The sequence below is a fragment of the Dendrobates tinctorius genome, unplaced genomic scaffold, assembly GCF_039654945.1.
Source record: "Dendrobates tinctorius isolate UK_male_01 unplaced genomic scaffold, ASM3965494v1 ptg000265l, whole genome shotgun sequence".
Taxonomy (NCBI): Eukaryota; Metazoa; Chordata; class Amphibia; order Anura; family Dendrobatidae; genus Dendrobates; species Dendrobates tinctorius.
The window spans coordinates 5,803,756-5,824,782 of record NW_027361932.1 but is presented as its reverse complement, the minus strand read 5'-3'; the positions used below and the strand labels follow the sequence as shown (position 1 = coordinate 5,824,782).

General features: G+C 48.9%; 1 protein-coding gene across 4 annotated transcripts in view; it reads right to left on the bottom strand.

Moving 5' to 3' along the window:
• ANKLE2 (ankyrin repeat and LEM domain containing 2) overlaps nt 1–21,027 on the bottom strand; it is a 155,190-nt gene that overhangs the window by 29,374 nt on the left and 104,789 nt on the right. For all 4 annotated transcript variants that reach the window (XM_073559035.1, XM_073559034.1, XM_073559033.1 and 1 more), the window contains 3 exons: nt 10,402–10,508; nt 10,056–10,246; nt 9,272–9,914 (listed from right to left, as the gene is read on the bottom strand). In XM_073559035.1, coding sequence (XP_073415136.1) covers nt 9,272–9,914; nt 10,056–10,246; nt 10,402–10,508 — 941 coding nt within the window. The remainder of the gene's footprint in view (nt 1–9,271; nt 9,915–10,055; nt 10,247–10,401; nt 10,509–21,027) is intronic.

The following is a 21,027-nucleotide window of genomic DNA, read 5'->3' as shown; positions in this document are numbered from 1 at the left end:
GGCTTCTCGCATGGACCGCGGGAGTTCAACCCTCTCTATCCCTGCTTTATATACTTCCAACAAAACAGGCAACAGAAGTTCCTTATATTATTTTTAAACATTTCCCCCGGCAAAACATCTACCCCTGGAGCCCTATCATTAGCCATGGAGGAGAGTGCCAATTCCAGCTCCTCTAAAAAAAAAAAAAAAAATGTTGGGACCCATAGACAATTTTACAGGGCCAGATCTAGCCAAAAATTATCAATCTCAGTCGGCTGCACCTGTGACCCATACAAATTAGTAAAGAAGCCCGCCATCACCTCCAGCAAACCTCGAGTATCCGTGACCTCCTGTCCATCCTCCCCCTTTAAGGCGACTATGTAAGCTCTGTCTCTTTGTGTATCAGCCACTAGGGTCAAAAGATGGCCTACTCTCTCTCCCTCCTCAAAATATTGCATAGTACAGAACATCTTTTTCTGCTCAGCTGTCCACAATGATAGTGCATCAACTCCGGCCTGAGCCTTTTTTAGCCTCTTGTGCCGGAGTGGATAGGTCATGAATCAATGCCTCCTCCGCCTCCTGAAATGACAGGTGATCCTTCTGCTTAGTGCTTGTTTGGATCTTAGATATCTCTTTAATACATAGCCCCTTTAAAAAAAGCTTTCATAGCTTCCCAAACAATCCCCTCATGTGCCGTACCCCTATTGGTCTTAAAGTACTCTCGAAGTTCCCTCCCCAAGTCACCCCCTTTATCAATAAGCTGTAACCAGAAGGGATTTAATCACCAGATAGATCTACTATTGATCATTTGACCCTGGTCACCAAGCAACACATACACTGGGGAGTGGTCAGACACTGTTCTGGTCAGATAGCCTACATCCATCACAAGGATCAGCATCTGCCAAATCAATCCTTGACACTGAGGAGAAAGTTGTTGAGAAACACGAGAATTTACGCACCCCAGTGTTTCGAATCCCCCGCAAGTCAGTCATAGATGTCTCCCTTAACACCCCGAAAGGAGTATAGTTGCCCCCCTGCTTTAGGTCTTTCCCCTGCCTCTGTCCCAGTGAGAGTCAGGTACATTGTTAAAGTCCCCCCATCACCAGACATGGGATCCCAGGGAATTTCACAATATTTTCTATTATCTTCAGGAACAGTTTGCTATTATATGGCGGCAGAATGTATATAGATAAAAGCAACATAGGCCTATTAAGTTTACAGAGTAAACACACATATCACCCCTTAAAATCAATAAGTAAAGTAAGCTTTTCAAACTGTGCTCCCCTACATATCAAAATACTGACTCCCCTTGAATATGCAGAATACATAGCATGGTAGCTTTCTTGTATCTAGCGCCCATTCAGTATATGAGACCTTTCAGGGACCAAATGGGTCTCCTGCAAAAAGACCAAAGCTGGCTTTGCTTCACGCAGGAAATGAAAAACTGCCTGTTTAACATCCGCTGCCAGGCCTCTAACAGTCCATCTTAAAATTTTGATATCACATACCATTACAATTCAAACTTGCATATAATACAAAATGTGTATCTGCATGTAAACAATCTGAAGAGGAAGCGTGACGAAAACATTTCCCATAATCCCCCTTCCCCCAAAAACTAACCCCAACACAAAACCAGAAAGTAAAAATGTCTTTTCCTGTGATGAAAAAAGGAGATTTTTGTGTACTCACCATAAAATCTCTTTCTCTTAGCCTTTAATTGGGGGACACAGAACCGTGGGTGTTATGCTGCTGTCCACTAGGAGGCGACACTATGCATAATCTGAAAAAGATTAACTTTGGCTCCTCCTCTGCAGTATACACCCCTGGACGGCGTCAGCCTTCTCCAGTTTTGTGCAAAAGCATTAGGAGGAATATACCAGAAACATAACCATGCCTGTAAAAAAAAAAGGCTACTATAAACAGGCTCAAACAACAATATGAGAACCCAACCGTAACAACGGCCCGCAAGGGCTACAGGGTGGGAGCTGTGTCCCCCAATTAAAGGCTAAGAGAAAGAGATTTTACGGTGAGTACACAAAAATCTCCTTTACTCTGTCGCCTTATTGGGGGACACAGAACCGTGGGACGTCCTAAAGCAGTCCCTGGGTGGGAAGCAGTGGACGAATATTGTGCCGACAGTCCCCTAGACTTGGAGTACTGCCGCCTGCAGGACCCGTCTACCCAGGCTCGCATCCGCTGAGGACTGGGTATGCACTCTGTAGTGTTTTGTAAATGTGTGCAGGTTAGTCCAAGTGGCTGCCTTACACACTTGATGTGCTGAGGCTTGATGCCGAATGGCCCAAGAGGCCCCTACCGCCCGCGTAGAGTGTGCCGTGATACCGGCCGGAAGAGGAGAATTGTTGAGGCGGTAAGCCTCTTGAATGGTGGACTTGATCCACCTAGCAAGGGTGGCTTTGGAAGCCGGTAGGCCCTTGCGAACGCCTTCTGGAAGAAGGAAAAGTGAATCAGACTTCCGGAAAGGAGCAGTCCTAGACACGTAAACACGCAATGCCCTGACAAGGTCAAGCGTATGCAGAGCCTTCTCTACCCTATGAACGGGAGCCGGGCAAAGAGACGGTAGTGATATTTCCTCATTGAGGTGGAAGCTGGACCCGACCTTCGGAAGGAAGGATGGTACTGTACGGAGAACCACCTTGTCCTGATGAAAAACCAGGAAGGGTTGTCTGCAGGAAAGAGCTGAAAGTTCAGACACCCTGCGTAGCGAGGTGATTGCCACCAGGAAAACCACTTTCTGCGATAGAAAGCGGAGTGAGACCACCCTAAGGGGTTCAAAAGGAGGTGACTGTAGTGCTGTCAAGACCAGGTTGAGGTCCCACGTCTCCAACGGACGTTTGTAGGGGGGAACCAATCGGGAAACCCCTTGGAGAAAAGTCTACACTTGCGGCTTGTTAGCAATACGCCTCTGAAAGAGCACTGAAAGCGCTGAGACCTGGCTCTTCAGCGAGCCCAGGGATAGCCCGGCGTCCAGGCCTGACTGAAGGAACCCGAGGGCCTTTGGAAGAGAATAGGGAAGTGGAATCTGCCCACGAGAGTCGCACCATGTGAAGAAAAACCTTCCAGGTACGATAGTAAATCCTGGCTGAAGTTGGCTTTCGAGCCCTGATCATGGTTTTAACAACGTCCGGTGAAAAACCTGCTTGGGTCAAAACCCAGGTCTCAATGGCCACTCCGTCAAATTGAGAGCCCCTGAGTTCTGGTGGAAGAACGGGCCTTGTGACAGGAGGTCGGGACGTGTGGGGAGACGCCAGGGAGCGTCTGCTGTGAGTTGCACGACGTCGGCGTACCATGTACGCCTGGGCCAGTCTGGAGCGATCAGAATGGTGGGAACACCCTCTTGTTTGATCTTCCTCAGGACTCTGGAGATCAGGGGGAGGGGTGGAAAAATGTACAGAAGCTGGAACTGGGTCCAGTCCTGAACCAGGGCATCTGCTCCGAGCGATCGCGAATCGCGCGTCCTGGCCATGAAATTGGGAACCTTGGCATTGAGATGGGATGCCATCAGATCCACGTCCGGGGTCCCCCAACGATGACAGATCTGACCGAAGACTTCGGGATGGAGAGACCATTCCCCAGAGTCCATTCCTTGTCGGCTGAGATAGTCGGCTTCCCAGTTGTCCACGCCCGGAATGTGGACCGCGGAGAGTACCGACCTTGCATCCTCCGCCCACTGTAGGATACGCGTTACTTCGGTCATCGCCTGGATGCTGCGGGTGCCGCCTTGATGGTTCACGTATGCCACTGCCGTGGCATTGTCCGACTGTACTCTGATATGAAAGTCTGCCAGCAAGTGATGGAAGGCTTGCAACGCCAGGAAGATGGCCCGAATTTCCAGGATGTTGATGGGCATGGTCGATTCACTTGGTGACCACCTGCCTTGCGCTCTGTGATGTAGGTGCACCGCGCCCCAACCCATAAGGCTTGCGTCGGTGGTCAAAACCTTCCATTGACCGGAAAGGATTTTTCCCTTGCAAGCGAGGTTGGCTTGAGCCACCAGTGCAGGGACCTCCTGGTGTTTGCTGATAACCGGAACTCCCTGTCGAGGGAGAACGGATTCCTGTCCCAGGACTTGAGGATGGCCAGTTGAAGGGGTCTGAGGTGAAACTGGGCAAATGGTACCGCCTCCATTGCTGCTGCCATCCTGCCAAGTACTCTCATGGTATACCGGAGAGATCTGGGGGACTTGCGGAGGAGTGTGTGAACTCCCAGACGGAGAGCCAGTGCCTTGTCCCTGGGGAGGATCACCAGACCCTTGGAGGTGTCGAATAGCATCCCCAGGAAGGTCAGAGACTGACTCGGGGTAGTCGAGGACTTCTGTAAATTGACTAACCATCCCAGGCGCGTCAGAGTGTCGATCGTGATCGAGACGTTGACCTCGCAGTCCTTGAGGGTGGAGGCCTTGATGAGAAGGTCGTCCAGGTATGGAACGACTACTATGCCTCTGGAGTGCAGAACATCCATGGTAGCTGCCATGACCTTTGTAAATGTTCTGGGGGCCGTGGCCAGACCGAACGGGAGGGCCACAAACTGATAATGGTCTTGGCTGATTGCGAATCTGAGAAACCTCTGATGGGCGGGAGCAATTGGTATATGCAGGTATGCGTCCTGTATGTCTATGGAGGCAAGATATTCTCCTTTTTCCATAGACGCAACGATTGACCGGAGGGATTCCATGCGGAAGTGACGAACTCGAACGTACTTGTTGAGTTGCTTGAGGTCTAGTATGGGTCGGATGCTGCCTCCCTTCTTGGGCACCACGAACAGGTTGGAGTAGAACCCTCGGAAGCGCTCTTCTGCTGGGACTGGCACTATGACTCCTGCTCGCAGGAGGGAAGAAACCGCTTGACGGAAGGCCTGAGCTTTGAGCGGGGATTTTGGAGGGACAGATGGAAAAAACCTGTGCGGTGGGCTGGTAGTAAACTCGATTTTGTATCCTGAAGACACTATTTCCTTGACCCACTTGTCTTCTGTAATAGGCAGCCAGACCTGCTGAAAGAGTAGCAGTCGTCCGCCAACAAGTGGGGTGTCTTCGAGAGGGCATGAGTCAGGACGAGGGAAAAGTCTGAGGTTTTCCTCCTTTAGGTTTTGCCTGGCTTGCCTTTGATTGCCAGTTCCTGTACGGCCTCTGTGCCGCCGTGTGTTGTCCCTGCGGGGGGAACGATTACGGTTTTGTGCTGGGCGTGAGACGGACCAGCCCGAAGAATTCCGAAAGGATCGGAAACGAGATTGATTACGCCTTTTAAACGTGCGTTTTGGTCTTAGTTGAGGGAGGGAAGTACTTTTGCCCCCGGTAGCATTGGATATCATTGTATCCAGCTTTTCACCGAAAAGACGGCCACTGAAGTACGGGAGATTTGTTAGGGACTTTTTTGAGGCCGCATCCGCTTTCCATTCTCTTAGCCAGAGAATACGCCGGATTGTAATGGCGTTTGATGCTATTCCCGCTATTCCTCTTGCAGAGTCCAACGCTGCAAGGACCATGTAATCTGCCACCACTGCAATTTGCACCGCCTGGTCCGCCATCTGAGGATTTGAAGCTTGAAGGCCCTTTTGCAATAGAGCAGCCCAAGCCATGATGGCCTTGGCTGCCCAGACTAAAGCAAATGCGGGAGCCAAAGAGGCACCTGCCGCTTCAAAGATTGAACGAGCCATGCGTTCGACTTGTCTGTCTGCCGTGTCCTTGAGGGTTGATCTGTCCGGCAGCGAGAGAAGCGTTTGTGCTGCCAGCCCAGAGACTGGAGGGTCCACTTCAGGCGGATCTGTCCAATCCTTGGTGTCTTCCTTCTCTATCAGGGGACGGCCTCGGTGACCTGAGGCCACTGTGTCTTTCCCTGGAGGGGGAAGACCTATTGCTATGTGAGGACACAGCTGAACGCGACCTGTGGGTCCGCTTACGCCTCGAACTGTCGGAAGCGCCCTGATCATGAGACCGGACGTCCCTTTGCTGGGTAACGTTCATAGCGGAGATATGACCCTGCAGTAATGTGGAGGTCAGGTTATCTATAGACTGTCATAGACTGCAACATCTGAGTTGCCCATTCCAGCGCAGTAGCGGTCGCAGAAGCGTTGGTAGGGACTTCTTGGGGTTCTGCTCCGTTTTTTTGGGTACAGTCCCGGCAGTGCGGATACGTGCTGCCGCTGGGGAGAGTGGCCTTGCAGGCTGTGCAGACTGCATAAAAGCAGTCTTGCCTGGTTCTTTTCTTTGAGCCCGACATAGTACCTAGGCTGATTAATAGACCCTACAGGGGTATCTACGCAGAGGAAAAAGGAGTAGGAGAGCGCTATAGGTTATAGGAATTCACAGCTGAGTACCAAGGACCCAGCTGTGATCTTACCCCACCGGTGCTCCCCTTAGGTCCAGCGCTGATAAGCCCCATGTCCTGTGCCCCCCGGAGACTCTGTGCTGCCTTCCTCCAGGTGCAGCAAGATGGCCACCGGATTCTGAGGTGGAGAGGGAAGGGGGCGGAGAGCTGGAAAAGGGCGCGCTGGGCCATGTAAAAGCGCGCCCTTCCTGCCTCGATCCGCCCCTTCTATGACACTGCAGTGTCATTTTCGTCATCCGGGGGGGCGTGCCAGGGGCGGGCCGGGGGGCGGGGAAAAGGCGGCGGCTTCGGCTAGGCCGAAGCCGCGGTCTAAATTAGAGGCCTGATGCCCAGGAGGGCTCCAGAGCGGCGCGGTAGTCCGGGAGGGGGTCGGATTTGCACCGGACCCCCCCAGAATGGGCGACTGGCTAGCGGTGGGGGCAGCAGTGCTAGCGGTTCCTGTGTGGGGGGTCCCTGGAGCGCCATGGAGCCACTGCTGCTGCAGAGGCAGGGGCGCAGAAAGCCCTGTCTCTGCTGTGCCACGTCTGCCTGCACCCTCCCCCGGCCCCAGCAGGATCCCACAGCTGGGCTGGGGTCCCTGGTGCAGAATGCTGTCTGTACTCCGACCCTACCTGCAGCGTCTCAACCTAATGCCCCCTGCGGGGGATTAGGGAGGGTGCGTCTGTCACCGTCAGGGGGTCTTCATCCTTGCCTCAACCTCAACCCAGACCCTGAAGGGGGTTGGGGAAGGAGGGGGGGGGGGGTCTCAACTTCGGACCAGTACCCGAGGGACTGGGGAAGGAGCGACATGGGGGACTGCCATCTCTACTTCAACTGGGCACCCCTAAAAAGGGGGCCAAGGAAGGAGCCATGCCGGGAGTCTCGCTGGAGACCCACTTTTCTTCATCTGTTCCGACGAAAGGAAAAAAAGAAAAAAAGGTGTGCCTCCTTGCGACACTAAGCAAAAACTGGAGAAGGCTGACACCGTCCAGGGGTGTATACTGCAGAGGAGGAGCCAAAGTTAATCTTTTTCAGATTATGCATAGTGTCGCCTCCTAGTGGACAGCAGCATAACACCCACGGTTCTGTGTCCCCCAATAAGGCGACAGAGTAAATTGGCGTATATTATCCATAGCCATCCTTAATCTCTCCATATCCAGCCCCTTATTGGATCCCTGAACGCAGGGGTCCGTGATGACTTGACCTTGTGAACAAAAATTAAACCATTAGCTCTCCCCAGAGAAATCCCAATAAAACCACCGGGGACACCAGATGACAGAACAGACACACAGGTCATGGGACCCTCAGTCCGCAGAATCCTTTGCCTTCTCCATCCACAGTTATTTCTCGCTGCAGTCCAGCCACCTGTGTGCATCTTTGGCCTCAGAGAGAAAAAGGACTTTATCCGCAGCCACGACCTGCAATTTAGCCAGATATAACATGGAATATATCACACCAATCTCCCAGAACCTCTTCTTGATGCCAATAAACTTAGCTCTCGGTTTCGGCACTTCAATTGAATATTCCGGAAAGATGGAGACTGCAGAGCCATGGATTACAAGATCAGGGTGATCCCTAGCAAGCTTCAAAATAGTATCTCTGTCCCGATAGTCGAGTATTTTAGCTATTACAGTCCGTGGTGGACGTCCAGGGGGGGGAGGGGATGTGTGGGGACCCTATGGGCTAGTTCGATGGCATAGAATCGAGACAATTTATCAGCACCCAGTATATCCAGTATCCACTTCTCAGAAAACTCCGTAGGGGTGTTACTCTCAACTTTTTTCTGGTACGCCGATCAGCCTCAAGTTGTTGCTTCGGGGATCTGTTTTCTAGATCATCCGCTTTAGCTCGTACAGTGGTTAGTGCCACTGCCATTTGCTTACACTCCCTTCTCGGCTCTTATTATATAGTCCTCCGCAGAACTGACCCTTTTCTCGACTTCGCCCATCCTTTCTTTCAAAACATGCAAAGTGTGCTGCAATGTGGACAGGTCGACCTGGATACCGCCCAGCTGCGTCACCATACTGAGAATGGAGGAGTCACAGTGTATAATGGTGCGAAAAACATCCTTTAGGGTCGGCTCCTTTGGTAATATCAGCTCCCCCGCAGCAGCCCTGCAGTCATCTCACCACGTCCTGTGTCTCCCTCCTGTGAGCCACTCCGTCCCTCATCTTCACTTTCATCATCCTCTTCCTCCCCATGCTCTTGCTCCTCCTCTCCCTTCTCATACCTCCGCAGAGAGTGCGTGTCTCCTCCATCTCCTGCCTGGCACCGAGTCTCCCTTGTGTTCCTGGCAAATCGCTGCAGCTTGCTTACAGTGTCCATCCTCCGAGACTCTCCCTGTTCCGACCCCTCCTTCACCTCCAGCCCTCCGGTGGCATGGGCACCATCTTGGGCCTTTCTGTCCGGGTCCCCGGCGTTTTTCCGGTAGCTTTTTAAATTCTGGGCGATCCCGGAATGTCAATGCACCTTTAGGCTCACAGCAGGGAGGCAGAGAAATGCTGCTGGGTGTCACGATATGTATGATCTGACTAGATACTCTGAAGGAGCTGTACCAGCACATGTCTGCTCGCATCTCACTCCAGGCCACGCCCCCCGTTATAAAGTATTCTAATTAACAGATCATGACTTTATGGCTTACAGCCAATGAAAACCCAAATCATCAACATTAAACACTTGAAATAGATCACTCTGTAATGACTCTATATAGTATATGAGTTTCACTTTTTGTATTGAAGAACTGAAATAAAGTAACTTTTTAGTTGATATTCTAATTTTGTGAGAAGCATCTGTAAGTAAACTGCTCTATTTGCAATTTTAGACTTCTGCAACCTTAAGCATAATATTTTAAAACTGGGACAAGCCTATTAATATAACCAAATTAAGCCCACAAATACAACAAATCAAGCTATGATCATTACTACCAGCTGCTTGATGAAAGATCACATGGACTACACATACTGTATACATACCCATGAAGAAACAGAAACCCATTACTTTGGTGTATAGTTGGAGTTTTCATGACATGTAGATGGCTGCAAGAATGTGAAAGAGCATCTGATAAGGATGATTCAGTGTTAGTCTCTGGGGATAAAGGGTGGTCCAGTTGGCTAGAACTAGAAGATTTAGCAATCTTGATTAACTCAGATTTTGGCCTTGTCACAGGGCTACTGGAGTAGAGTTCTACATGATCATCAGAAACGGTCATCTGACTCAATCTTTGTGACACTGAACAATCATTTGATGGAGATTTCTCGTTACTGGTTTCCTTTAGCTCATTTAAGGACATTTTTTCAAACTGTGCATTGAGATTGGATACAGGCGATAGCAATGCCTCAGGCAAACGATGCTGTTGTCTACGTTCTCCAGGAAGGATTCTTTCGTTCTCCACTGGACTACAGTAGTTTCGCTTTGACTCTTCATCGAGGCCACAGCTTTGCAGGGATGTTGCATCCATGATGCACTCAGGGATTGTGATTGTCTCAGTAGAATTCAATGAAAGACTATTCTTCAAGGCTGCATTCTGGCGATTTTTTATTTCTTCCAGACTCATATCATCTTCATCTTCTAAAAATGCTCCAACAGAAACAGAGTTACAATTTTTTTTTCCTTTTCCTGCAAAGAAAATTAATTTATAATTATCTTTAACCAACTTTCTTCCAAGTCAATTAATTACATAAAAAACAAACACCATAATGCTATATTCTAGATTGAATTGATAATATGATCAGTAAGTTTAGTCAAAGCATAGGTTACCTGCTGGGGATGGAGTCTTATACTTGTTGCAAATCTCATGATCAAGTTCCAGCTGCATTTGCTCATTTGTATCCTTTTTACCAAGATATTCCTCGAGTTTTCCCATGCCATCCGAGGAAGAAAGATCAACAAAACAACCAAGAAATTCCCAATATTCCACCCACGGGACACCCTGCTCATGAGCAAGCTCTCTAGTAGGAGTAAGAAACATGGAAGGACAAAAAAAAAAAAAAAAAAATCAATAAAAATGTATTAAATCCAGATTAGGGTCCGGTCACTAAACTTAGAACCAGATCTGGGTTCAAGGGAAAACAAAACAAAAAAACCAACCCTCATTTAATTTTACCTTCCAACTCTCTCCTCGCCTCTCTCTGGATCAGTTTTTCGGACATTATGACAAAGTCCAGCCTTATTCCGAGGTGGAGTTTTCCAAATCCGTCTAAAGTCCTCAGCCTAAAAGATAAATTCTTAAAATTAGACACTAGGCTGACAACAAAAAAAATAAAAATAAAAGTATATGTACTGTACTATATATGAAGTTTTTACAAATTTTCGAGGCTTCTGTAAATTTCAGCGATCTTACTTGCTTGATTACTTAATCATATTTAAAGCCTAGGCACGCAATCTGTTACTAAAGATATTGGGAGACTTTTTTTGATATTTTGTTGGTAGCTTATATAATTTTGACAAGAAATACTGGATTTCTCTGAGTAAACTCATCCCAAGATCAGCACAGATCTCATCTCCCGAGATCTCCATTTGCGCATGCTCCAGCAGCCATTTTTCCAGAGACCACCGCACAGTAAGCCAAGCGCAGGGGGCTCTGGGCTTTCACAAAACGTCGGCAGAGCCCCCGCACCACTGAACACCCACAGCGGCGCACATCCTAACACCCCGTCATCCCAGCCTGCAGCCTGCAGCAACGCTCCACTCTTGCCTCCTCCAGCAGCGACCCTGGGGCCCCGCTTCACCGCAGCCACCACCCTCGGGAAGCAAAAAGAAGCATGGATTATAAGAAGCGCCACCATTTCATTAAAAAAAAAAAAAGTTTTTTTCCTATTTTTCTCCTCAAAATTTGGGGTGCGCCTTATAATCCGCAAATTACGATATGTACATTGTATAACATATATATTTATTATTATAACACCATTAATTCCATGGCGCTTTAAATGTGAAAAGGGGTATACATAAAAATGAATAAAGTAATCTTAAACAATACAAGTCACGACTGGTAGAGGAAGAGAGAGGACCCTACAAGCGAGGGCTCAATCTACCAGGGATGGGTGAAAATACAGTAGGCGAGGGTAGAGCTGGTCGTACAGTGGCTTGGTCAATCGCTGGTTACTGCAGGTTATAGGCTTGTCGGAAGAGGTAGGTCTTCAGGTTCTTTTTGAAGGTTTCCATGGTAGGCGTGAGTCTATGTTGTGGTAGAGAGTTCCAGAGTAGGGGTGATGCGCGGGAGAAATCTTGTATACAATTGTTGGAAGAGGAGATAAGAGGGGAGTAGAGAAGGAGCTCTTGTGAGGATCAGAGGTTCCGTGTAGATAAGTACCAGGAGATGAGGTCAGAAATGTATGAAGGGGACAGGTTGTGGATGGCTATGTATGCCACAACTAGGGTTTTGAACTGGAGTCTTTGGGTGATGGGGAGCCGAATTATCTGATCCAGTTTGCACCCGAAAAGTCTAGATCCATGAAAGGCAAGGTTAGTGAGGGACTTTTTAGACGGTGGATGTGCATTCCACACTTTCAACCAGAGAATGCGGTGTAAAAGCAACAATGTTGCTGCTAGCTCTAGCTGAACAACCAGCTGCATCCAAGAGGCAGTTAGAATATATTTGCTGGCATGGGCCATCTGGTCTGCAAACTCATCCGGAGGAGCTGCAGCTAGGATACCCTGACAAAGCATTTTTGCACAGGCAGACATGAACTTTGCCAACCAGGTGGAGGCGTTAGGTGCTTCAAAGGTTGACTTAGCCAAGGATTCAACCTGCCTATCCGTAGAGTCTTTAAGAGATTCACCATCCGGTAAAGACAAGACTGGTGGATCCACATTAGGGGAGTCTGCCCATCTACCAATGAGGACCAGACTAAAGAATATCCAATTGCTTCCTTCCCAGGGAGCGATTTTCGAGGATGTTCCCAGTGTTTAGACATAATCGTTTCAAATTCCCTGTGATTGGGAAATTCCGAGAAGGACGTTTTATCCGTTAGAAGGAGACTGAGTGCTCCTGAGCAGGTTCCGCGTCCTACTTTAGGTTAAGAGTTTGGGTAATTGCCAAGCCAAAGTTATTGACCATACTCCGAATCCACATCAGACTCAAAAGCCGCCTCCGAGGAGGGAGCATGGGGAGAAGAGGGCATCCTAGAGGATGCAGAGGGAACCAGAAGAGCCCGCTTCCTTTGCTTTCCACCCGGTCCTTGCAAAGGTCGTGGTAAGGAACGTGTCACAGTGATAGGCGTTAAGACCACTGGTGGCGGCAGACAAATGTGGAAGACGCTCCAGGACCTGAACCAGGGACTGTGATACTTTTGTCAGGTCAGAGACAGACTGTGACATGGCAACAGCCCACTCCGGAGGGAGGGTGAGCTCTCATCCCGGGCGTTAGGGGGCTCCTGTGGAGCAGACGTGGTTTAAGGACTGCAGGACAGGCAGAAAGGCTGACCTGAAGACCAGTTTCTATTGTAGAGGGCACGGGCGTAATGAACCACAGTAGGTTTAGAGGGTCAACGAGTAGCCTCTGTAGGGTTGGGCTTAAGTCGAGCCTTGGTAATACTGCAGAGAAGGGCTATATGGGGGACAGAAGAAAAAAAGAGAAAGGGCAGAGCCTACCCAATGTCAACGACGGTCAGCAGATGACTGACTGTGAGGCTAGCTGTGTCCCCCTGTTGCTGATATCTGCAGAATAGATGCAGATAATGGTAGAGTCTCAGGCAGGCTTACAATGTGTCGAGGCACAGGTTCCGATATAGAATCGGCTGTGCTGTGTCACAGTAAGCACGATGCGGTGGGCGTGACTGATGCCAGCCGATGAGAAACAGAAAGTGCCCCTCCGATTGGCTGAACGGCCAGGACGTGTACCGGGCAAGGAGAGGAAACTCTGTGATAGGAGCAAAAGCACGCCAAGATGCTTGCAAAGCAGTGGGCATGGCCAGGTCTGAACAAGAGAGAGGAAGGAGTGTGTCTGACCTAGCGAGATCTCCTCTTGGCCTGAAAAAAACATGCAATTCAATCGTGTGGTGATCACTGGCAGGGGAAGCAGGTGACGAGACGTGGCCAGGAAAGAAAGGGGTTGGCCCCAAGGTCTGAGACTGGCCCAGGAGAAATGGCCACGGCTGTGCAAGGATTACTGCACTAAAGCTGCCTTGTCCTCTGAACGGAAAAAAAGAAGGACCGGCCATCAGGAACCACCCTGAAGAACCCATAAAGGTGACAGAGGATTAGGTCCTGCCTTGCGATGTGGGTGACACCACACTGCTCTCTCGGTCGCATAAGTACAGGAAAACAGGGTGAGAATCCATACCCTGTTACCCTGAGCACAAAGAAACCTGAAAGACAAAGGGAAAAAAAAAATTAATAAAAACACACAGAACCTGAAAAGAAAAATTCAGATATGGGATCAGATCCAGGTCCGACTCGTACAGACACCAAGTTTAAGCTGAGGTATTTTGTGCCTGTTGGTGGGTGTATTACTGCTGAGGAGGAGCCATTTTCCTTTTTTGCCTAGGGTCAGCCTCCTTGCGACAACACCATACACCCATGGTTACCTGTGACCCCCAATGATGCGATAAAGAAATTTTTATAGTTCAGGTAAATATGAATATCAAGTATGTACAGACTAGATTTTTGATTATTTCTCCAATAACAAAAAGACATTATAAAAAGGGAAAATTTCACATTACTTTGTTCACTTCGGGACTTTTAACAGTTTACAGTGTGAGAGCTGGTATAATGCACTGATTTACAGAATTGCTGCAGTTTTCACACAGACACATAGCTTATTAGAGCCTGCTCAGTGCCTAATATCTGAACCGTCAGACATAAAAGCCTTTGTTATGTCTCAGGCTGTTACTGCAACCATTAGAATCTTTCGATTGTAATGCAGGGGTGGAAGTACAGAAAGTACTATGGGTAGGGTTATTTAAAAAAAAAAAAAAAAATACAACCAGACAAAGACCAGTTTTTCAAGATCAGACTGTCACTTTACTTGGTAATAACTGAAATACTTCTACATATCAGTGATTTTTTTTTTCAAGGTACATTTTACTTCATGAGTGGTGACTTATAGGGCAATAAAGTTTGCATTCATAAAAAAAATATTAATTTGTAAAATAGCAATTTTCAAAATTAATTTTTATGCCCTTATTACAGTTAGGCCATATTCAGATGTTGCATTTTGACAGCTTTTTTTATGCCAAGTTTAAGCGGTTTAAAAAAAGCAGGTTTTGTTGCGTTTTTTTTTTTTAACTGCATTTGTCGGTACATTTGTTCCATGTGCAGGCTGATAAAATTTAGTGACTCAGCAAAACTCGATACATGCATTTTTTGCACTACCCATTGCTTTTAAATGGGTGAAAAACACTTTAAGACGTTACATGCTCGATATGGCAAAGAACAAGCTCTTACAGTCAGGAGCCTTGGCCTGGGGTCATCATGGTGGTCATTGGTACTAGCACCAACCGCGACTCTTACAGCAGGGTGTCATCTATTGTATACTGCAGACACCTGCTGATGATTTTGTCAGCTCTGTGAGCCAACAATATCATTGTGGCATGTTACGGTGTTTGCAGGAAAACATTTCCCATTGGGTAGAACAAGTATGTCAGATGTCAGGAAAGGGTTAGTTGGACGTTCTCATTTATCTATGTTGAAGTAAAAAATGATGCCCATGAGCAAAATTAATTAACCTCATCTGACATCCAGTCCACAAGAAATTGTAGCAAAATAACCAGTTAACCCTTTCCCCCCCTCCCAAGCCTGTTTGCATTTTCACGACCAAGCAAAGTTTTACAATTCTGCCCAGTGTTACTATGTGGTAGTAACTCTGCAACGCTTCAACGAATCCCACGGATTCAGAGATTTTCTTTTCCGCGACATTGTACTTCTGATAATGGTAAAATATCTAGGGTATGACTTGTGTTTGTGAAACTAAACAAAAATTTGGCAAAAATTTAGCAAATTTCAAACTTTTAATTTTGTATGCCCTGAAATCAGAGATATGTCACACAAAATGGTTAATAAATAACAATTTTCTACATGTCTACTTTACATCAGCACAATTTTTAAAACGATTAGTAAAAAGTTATAAGGGTTAAAAGTTAAACCATCATTTTTCTCACCACTGCTCGAGTTGAGTGTGCTCTGATCCCTGCTGGAACAGCTGCGCCTCGGATGCGGTAGGATTCCTGAATTGTTAGATGAATCCACCTGGCTATGGTCGGTCTTGAGGCAGCAAGTCCCTTCCAGCGACCCTTGGGGAGCACGAACAGAGCGTCTGTCTGATGAAAAGATGCCGTCCGTGACACGTATCTCCTGAGAGCTCTTACCAGATCCAACGCGAGAAGAGCCTTTTCCACACAGTGTACCGATGCTGGGCAAAAGGAGGGCAAGACAATGTCCTCATTAATGTGAAATGAGAAAACGACCTTTGGCAGAAAAGTGGGGAGCTGGCATGAGAACCACCTTATCCTTGTGAAAAATTAAAAACGGAGCTCGGCAAGATAGAGCTGCCAGCTCCGAGACCCGCCTGATTGATGGTATAGCTACGAAGAACATCACCTTCAAGGAAAGGTATGTCCAAGAGACATCCTGTAGTGGTTCAGATGGAGCTTCCTGCAGAACACCTAGGACCAGGTTAAAGTGCCAGGCGTCCACAGGGGTCCTATAGGGAGGTACCAAGTGTAAAGGCCCCGTCTCACTAAGCAATCTCGGTAGCGAGATCGCTGCTGAGTCACAACTTTTGTGACGTAACAGCGATCTCACCAGCGAGATTGCTGTGTGTGACAGCGATCAGCGAGCGGCCCCCCTGCCGGTATCGCTGATCGCTGCAAGAAACCTCTGGACATTTCTTTGGTCGCTGGTCTCCCGCTGGCCAGCACGCATCACTGTGTGTGACAGCGGGAGACCAGCGATCAGGTGTAAAAAATAAAAAAAATAAAAAATATAGTTATTCTCACCTTCCGACGTCCCGTTCAGCCATCCCGCCTCTCTCCACGCTCCGGTCCCAGTGATCCTTTGCACGAATGACCGCGAGACTTTGTTATCCCACGAGACCGTGACATCTCGCGGTCATTCGTGCAAAGGATCACTGGGACCGGAGCGTGGAGAGAGGCCGGAAGACTGCGTGGGACATCGGATGGTGAGAATAACAATATTTTTTATTTTGATTCTATTTTTTACAGGATGGCCAGCGATGCCGGGCGCTCGGCATCGCTGTGCTGATCGCTGGTGAAGCTGTCTGTGTGACAGCTCACCAGCGATCACATAGCGACTTACTAGCGATCCTGACACCTTGATATCGGTGTCGGGATCGTTGGTAAGTCGCTTAGTGAGACGGGGCCTTAAGACCCCCTGGATGCAGCAATCCTGCGCTGGAAAAGGATAGATAAGGCCGAAATCTGTCTCCTGAGAGAACTTGGAACTAAACCTAAGTCTAGGCCAGACTGGAGAAAGGCTAAATTGTTGGGAATAGAGAATGTCAGTGGAGAACAACCATGGTCCCTACACCATGTGAAGAAAATATTCCAGGTGTGGTGGTAAATAAGTGCTGAGGCGGGCTTCCAGGCGCTAACCATTGTAGCAACCACATTGTGGCCAAACCCAACCTGGGTCAGAATGAACGATTCAACAGCCAAGTCATCAAACACAGAGCCCCTGACTTCGGGTGGTAGATCGGGCCCTGGGAAAGCAGGTCTGGGCGCACTGGCAGCCGCCAGGGGACGTCGGCGAGTAACTGCACTAGGTCTGCGTACCAGGCCCGACGAGGCCGATCTGAGGCTAGCAGAATCACTGGAACCCCCTCTGCCTTGACCTTTTTAATGACCCTCGGAAGTAGTGGCAGCGGGGGGAAATGGGTATGGGAGGCGAAACTGGTTCCACGGCATAACTAATGCATCCACGGTGGGTCCCGGGACCAAGCGACAAATGGGGGCACTTTGGCGTTCACTCTGGAGGCCATCAGGTCCACATCCGGAGTTCCCCAACATTGGTAAATCTGCCGGAAGACCTCAGGGTGTAGTGACCATTCACCGGACGCAAGAGCCTGCCGGCTGAGGAAGTCTGCCGCCCAGTTCCCAACGCCCAGGATGTGGACCGCCGAGATCACCTAGTGGTTTCTTTCGGCCCAGTGGAGAACGTGCCCCACCTCGTGCAAGGCCACCCTGCTGCGGGTTCCCTCCTGATGATTTATGTAAGCCACGGCCGTGGCATTGTCCGATTGGATCTGGACGGGGCGGCCTGCTAGAAGATGATGGAAATGCTGCAAAACCAGCCAGATCGCTCGTATCTCTAGCAAGTTGATCAGGAGGCGTGCTTCCCTCGGCGACAAACGTCCCTGGGTCGCATGATGGTGAAAAACTGCTCCCCAGCCGAGGAGGCTAGCGTCGGTTGCAGCCACCAGCCAATGGTCTGGGGGAAAAGGGAGGAACTGATTGTCCACCACCCGAGTGCCTGTCTGACCTGCATGGACAACTGGCACTGTCAATCGAGAGTAAATGGGTTCTTGTCCCAGGATGACAAGAGGGCGTGCTGCAGGGGACGAAGATGGAGCTGGGCAAACGGAATTGCTACCTTTGCTGCCACTATTTTTCCTAGGACCCTCTTTCAAAAACGGATGGTATGAGAGACTGGTTGGCGAAGCGTCTGCACTCCCTGCCGGAGAGCTAGGGCCTTGTCCCGAGGGAGCATTACCAACCCTCGGGAAGTGCCGAAGATCATACCTAAAAAGGAAATCCTCTGAGCTGGAACAGGGGATGATTTCTTCAGGTTGACCAACCACCCTAAGCTGGAAAGAGTATCTAGCGTGATGTTGACGCTCTCCTCACATGCTCGAAATGAAGGGCCCTTGACCAAGAGGTTGTCTAAGTAAGGCAAGATGCCCTGGGAGTGCAGGATGGCCATGACGACCGCCATGACCTTTGTGAACACTCTGGGGGCGGTGGCTAGCCCGAAGGACAGTGCTGCGAACTGGAAATGTAGGCCCGTTGATGGCAGAGCATAGAAATCTGATGCGGAGGAAAAGTGGGGATGTGTAGGTAGGCGTCTTGGATGTCCATAGAGACCAAATATTCTCCACGCCCCATGGCAGATATGATTGAACGGAGAGACTCCATCGAGAAATGTCTGATCCTGATAAATCTGTTCAGGAGCTTCAGGTCCAGAATGGGCCTGACAGTTCCATCCTTTTTGGGGACCGTGAACAGGTTGGAGTAGAAACCCTGAAATTTCTCGTTCTCCGGTACGGGAACCATGACTCCGCTGTGCTGGAGCAATTTGATGGCCTTGAGTAAAGCCCTTGACCGGGAATCTACTTTGGGAGGACGGGAAAGAAAAAAACGCCTTGGGGGGTACTTGACAAATTCTACTTTGTACCCCGCGGACACCAGCTCTCTTACCCATGTGTCTTGTGTGACGGTGAGCTAGACGTGGAGAAACCAAAGTAGGCGACCTCCTACCCTGCTGGTCTCGTCTGGAAATTGCCTCGAGTCATTTGGCTGAAGATCTCTGGGACCTAGGTCCCCTTGACCTGGGCTGGTGGGTATGCATTCTCCCCAACGGGTTAGCTCTATATGAGACTTAACGATTCCTGTCGTGGTTGGGATGACCTGAAGCGGCGGGATTGGTCGCTGCAGCCCACCCGTGGTTGCGAAAGGACCGGAAACGTGCCTGAAGCTGGTGATGAAACGGCTGTTCGACCCTTTGCTGAGGGAGAAAACTGCTCTTTCCCCCTGTGGAGTCAGAGATGAGCTGATCTAACTTCTCCCCAAATAGGCGGCCGCCCTGATAAGGCAAAGTAGTCAAGGATTTCTTGAAGGTTGAGTCTGCTCGCCATGTACTCAACCATAGAGCCCTCCTAATGGAAATTGAATTTGCGGTAGCGAGTGCAGCGCAGTTGGCCGCATCTAAAGATGCATTAAGTAGTCTCCGGCCAAAGTGATCTGATATGCGGTCTCTGATACCTCAGCTGGTAGGTCCATATCCTGCAAGGCTCTGTTCAATGACCATGAAACCATGGCCTTGGCTACCCAAGTTGCTGCGAACGAGGAAGAGAGTACTGAACCTGATGCCTCAAACACTGAGCGAGCCAATCTCTATATGAGACGGTCAGTGGGGGGTGTCGGGCCCACTGGACACAGAGGCCTAGGCCGGGGATAGGGATCCGGCGCTGCTGGACGCCCGATGGCGCAATACTTGCAGCAGAAGCTGCACCGCTCTGGCCTCGAGAAATCGGGCTATGCCCCGGGGAACGCTGCTACAGGAGTCCTCCCAGACCACCCTCCTCTGTGATCCCTCATGACGCTTCAGCTCCAGCTCAGGTTAGAGGGGAGGGGGGGCTGCATAAAGGACGGTGCAGGCACCCTAGCTTTATCTTCCCTATAGGGGATGAGGAAAGGGACCGTCCGCCACCTTCCATCACCGCAATCCTTGCATTGGTGATGCAGTGGGGGCCGCTCGGACTATCCTATGCCTCTATACAGCCTATGGTTTCAATACCTTAGGGTGATCAGGGCTCAGTCCGGCATCACGCCCCACGTTGCAGGAGAGGATACATGGAGGCGACACTCGCACGTGCTCGCCCGTTGATGCTTTCGGGAGATTGGACCCTTTCAATAGGGTCCGTCGCCTCTGTCTCATCTTCATGGAAGGAAAAAAAAAAAAAGTCTGGGGAAAAAACAACAAAAAAAAACACGTGTGCCTCCAATGGACACTAAGCATGAACTGGTTTCGCCTGCAATCGAGGCAAGGGTGTATACGGCCGCGGAGGAGTTAACCTTTTTTTCATTCACTTAGTGTCAGCCTCCTGGCGGCAGTAGCATACACTCACAGTCCACAGTTTTGTGTCCCCCAATGAGGCGAAGGCAAAAAAAAAAAATGTTGCTTTTTTTCACAAGAATTTTACTTCAGACCCAATTTTGCTTTTATTTGCACAAGGGTAAAAGGAGAAATCGTACCGTACAGTTTGCTGTGCACTTTCTCCGGAGTACACCAAAACAAAACTTGGAAAAGGAAGGCGCGCCATTTGACTGCAAAATTTACTGGCATAATTAGCAGACACCATGTCACAATTGGAGAGCCCCTGATGTACCTGAACAGTGGAAACGCCCCACAAGTGATACTTAGAGCCCTCAGGGAACTTATCGTATCTAGATCTGTGGTGAGCACCTTAAGCCCCCAGGTGCTTCATAAAAGTTTATAACATTGAGCCGTGAAAAAAAAATAAAAAAATTAGCAGGATAGCAGGAGAAAGTGGACCCCCAGATTTATTGTGCAATTTCTCCTGAGTACACTGATCCCATATGTGATCAAAAACTACTATTGAAGCACAGTGCAAACCACTGGAGTTCATATTTTGCTGGACTGGTTTGAGGGTGCCATGTCACATTGGCAGAACCCCTGAGGTGCCAGAACAGCAGAACCCCCCATAAAAGACACCATTTTACAAACTACACCTCTCAATGGATTAATCTAAGGGATCAGTAATCATATTAACACCACAGGTAGGTCACGGAATTATATAACATTGAAGAAAAAAAAAAAAAAATTTTTAAGCAGCAAAATATTTTAGCACCAGATTTTTCATTTTCACACTGGGAAATTAATTTGTACCACAATTTCTGGTGAACGTAGAAACAACATATGTGGCTGTACAATACTGCTTAGCCATATGGCGCTCCCTCCCTAGAGTCTTGCAGTATGACTTAACAGTACTGTTATACAGGAGGCATCCTTGAGAGCGGAATTTTCTCAAAAAGTT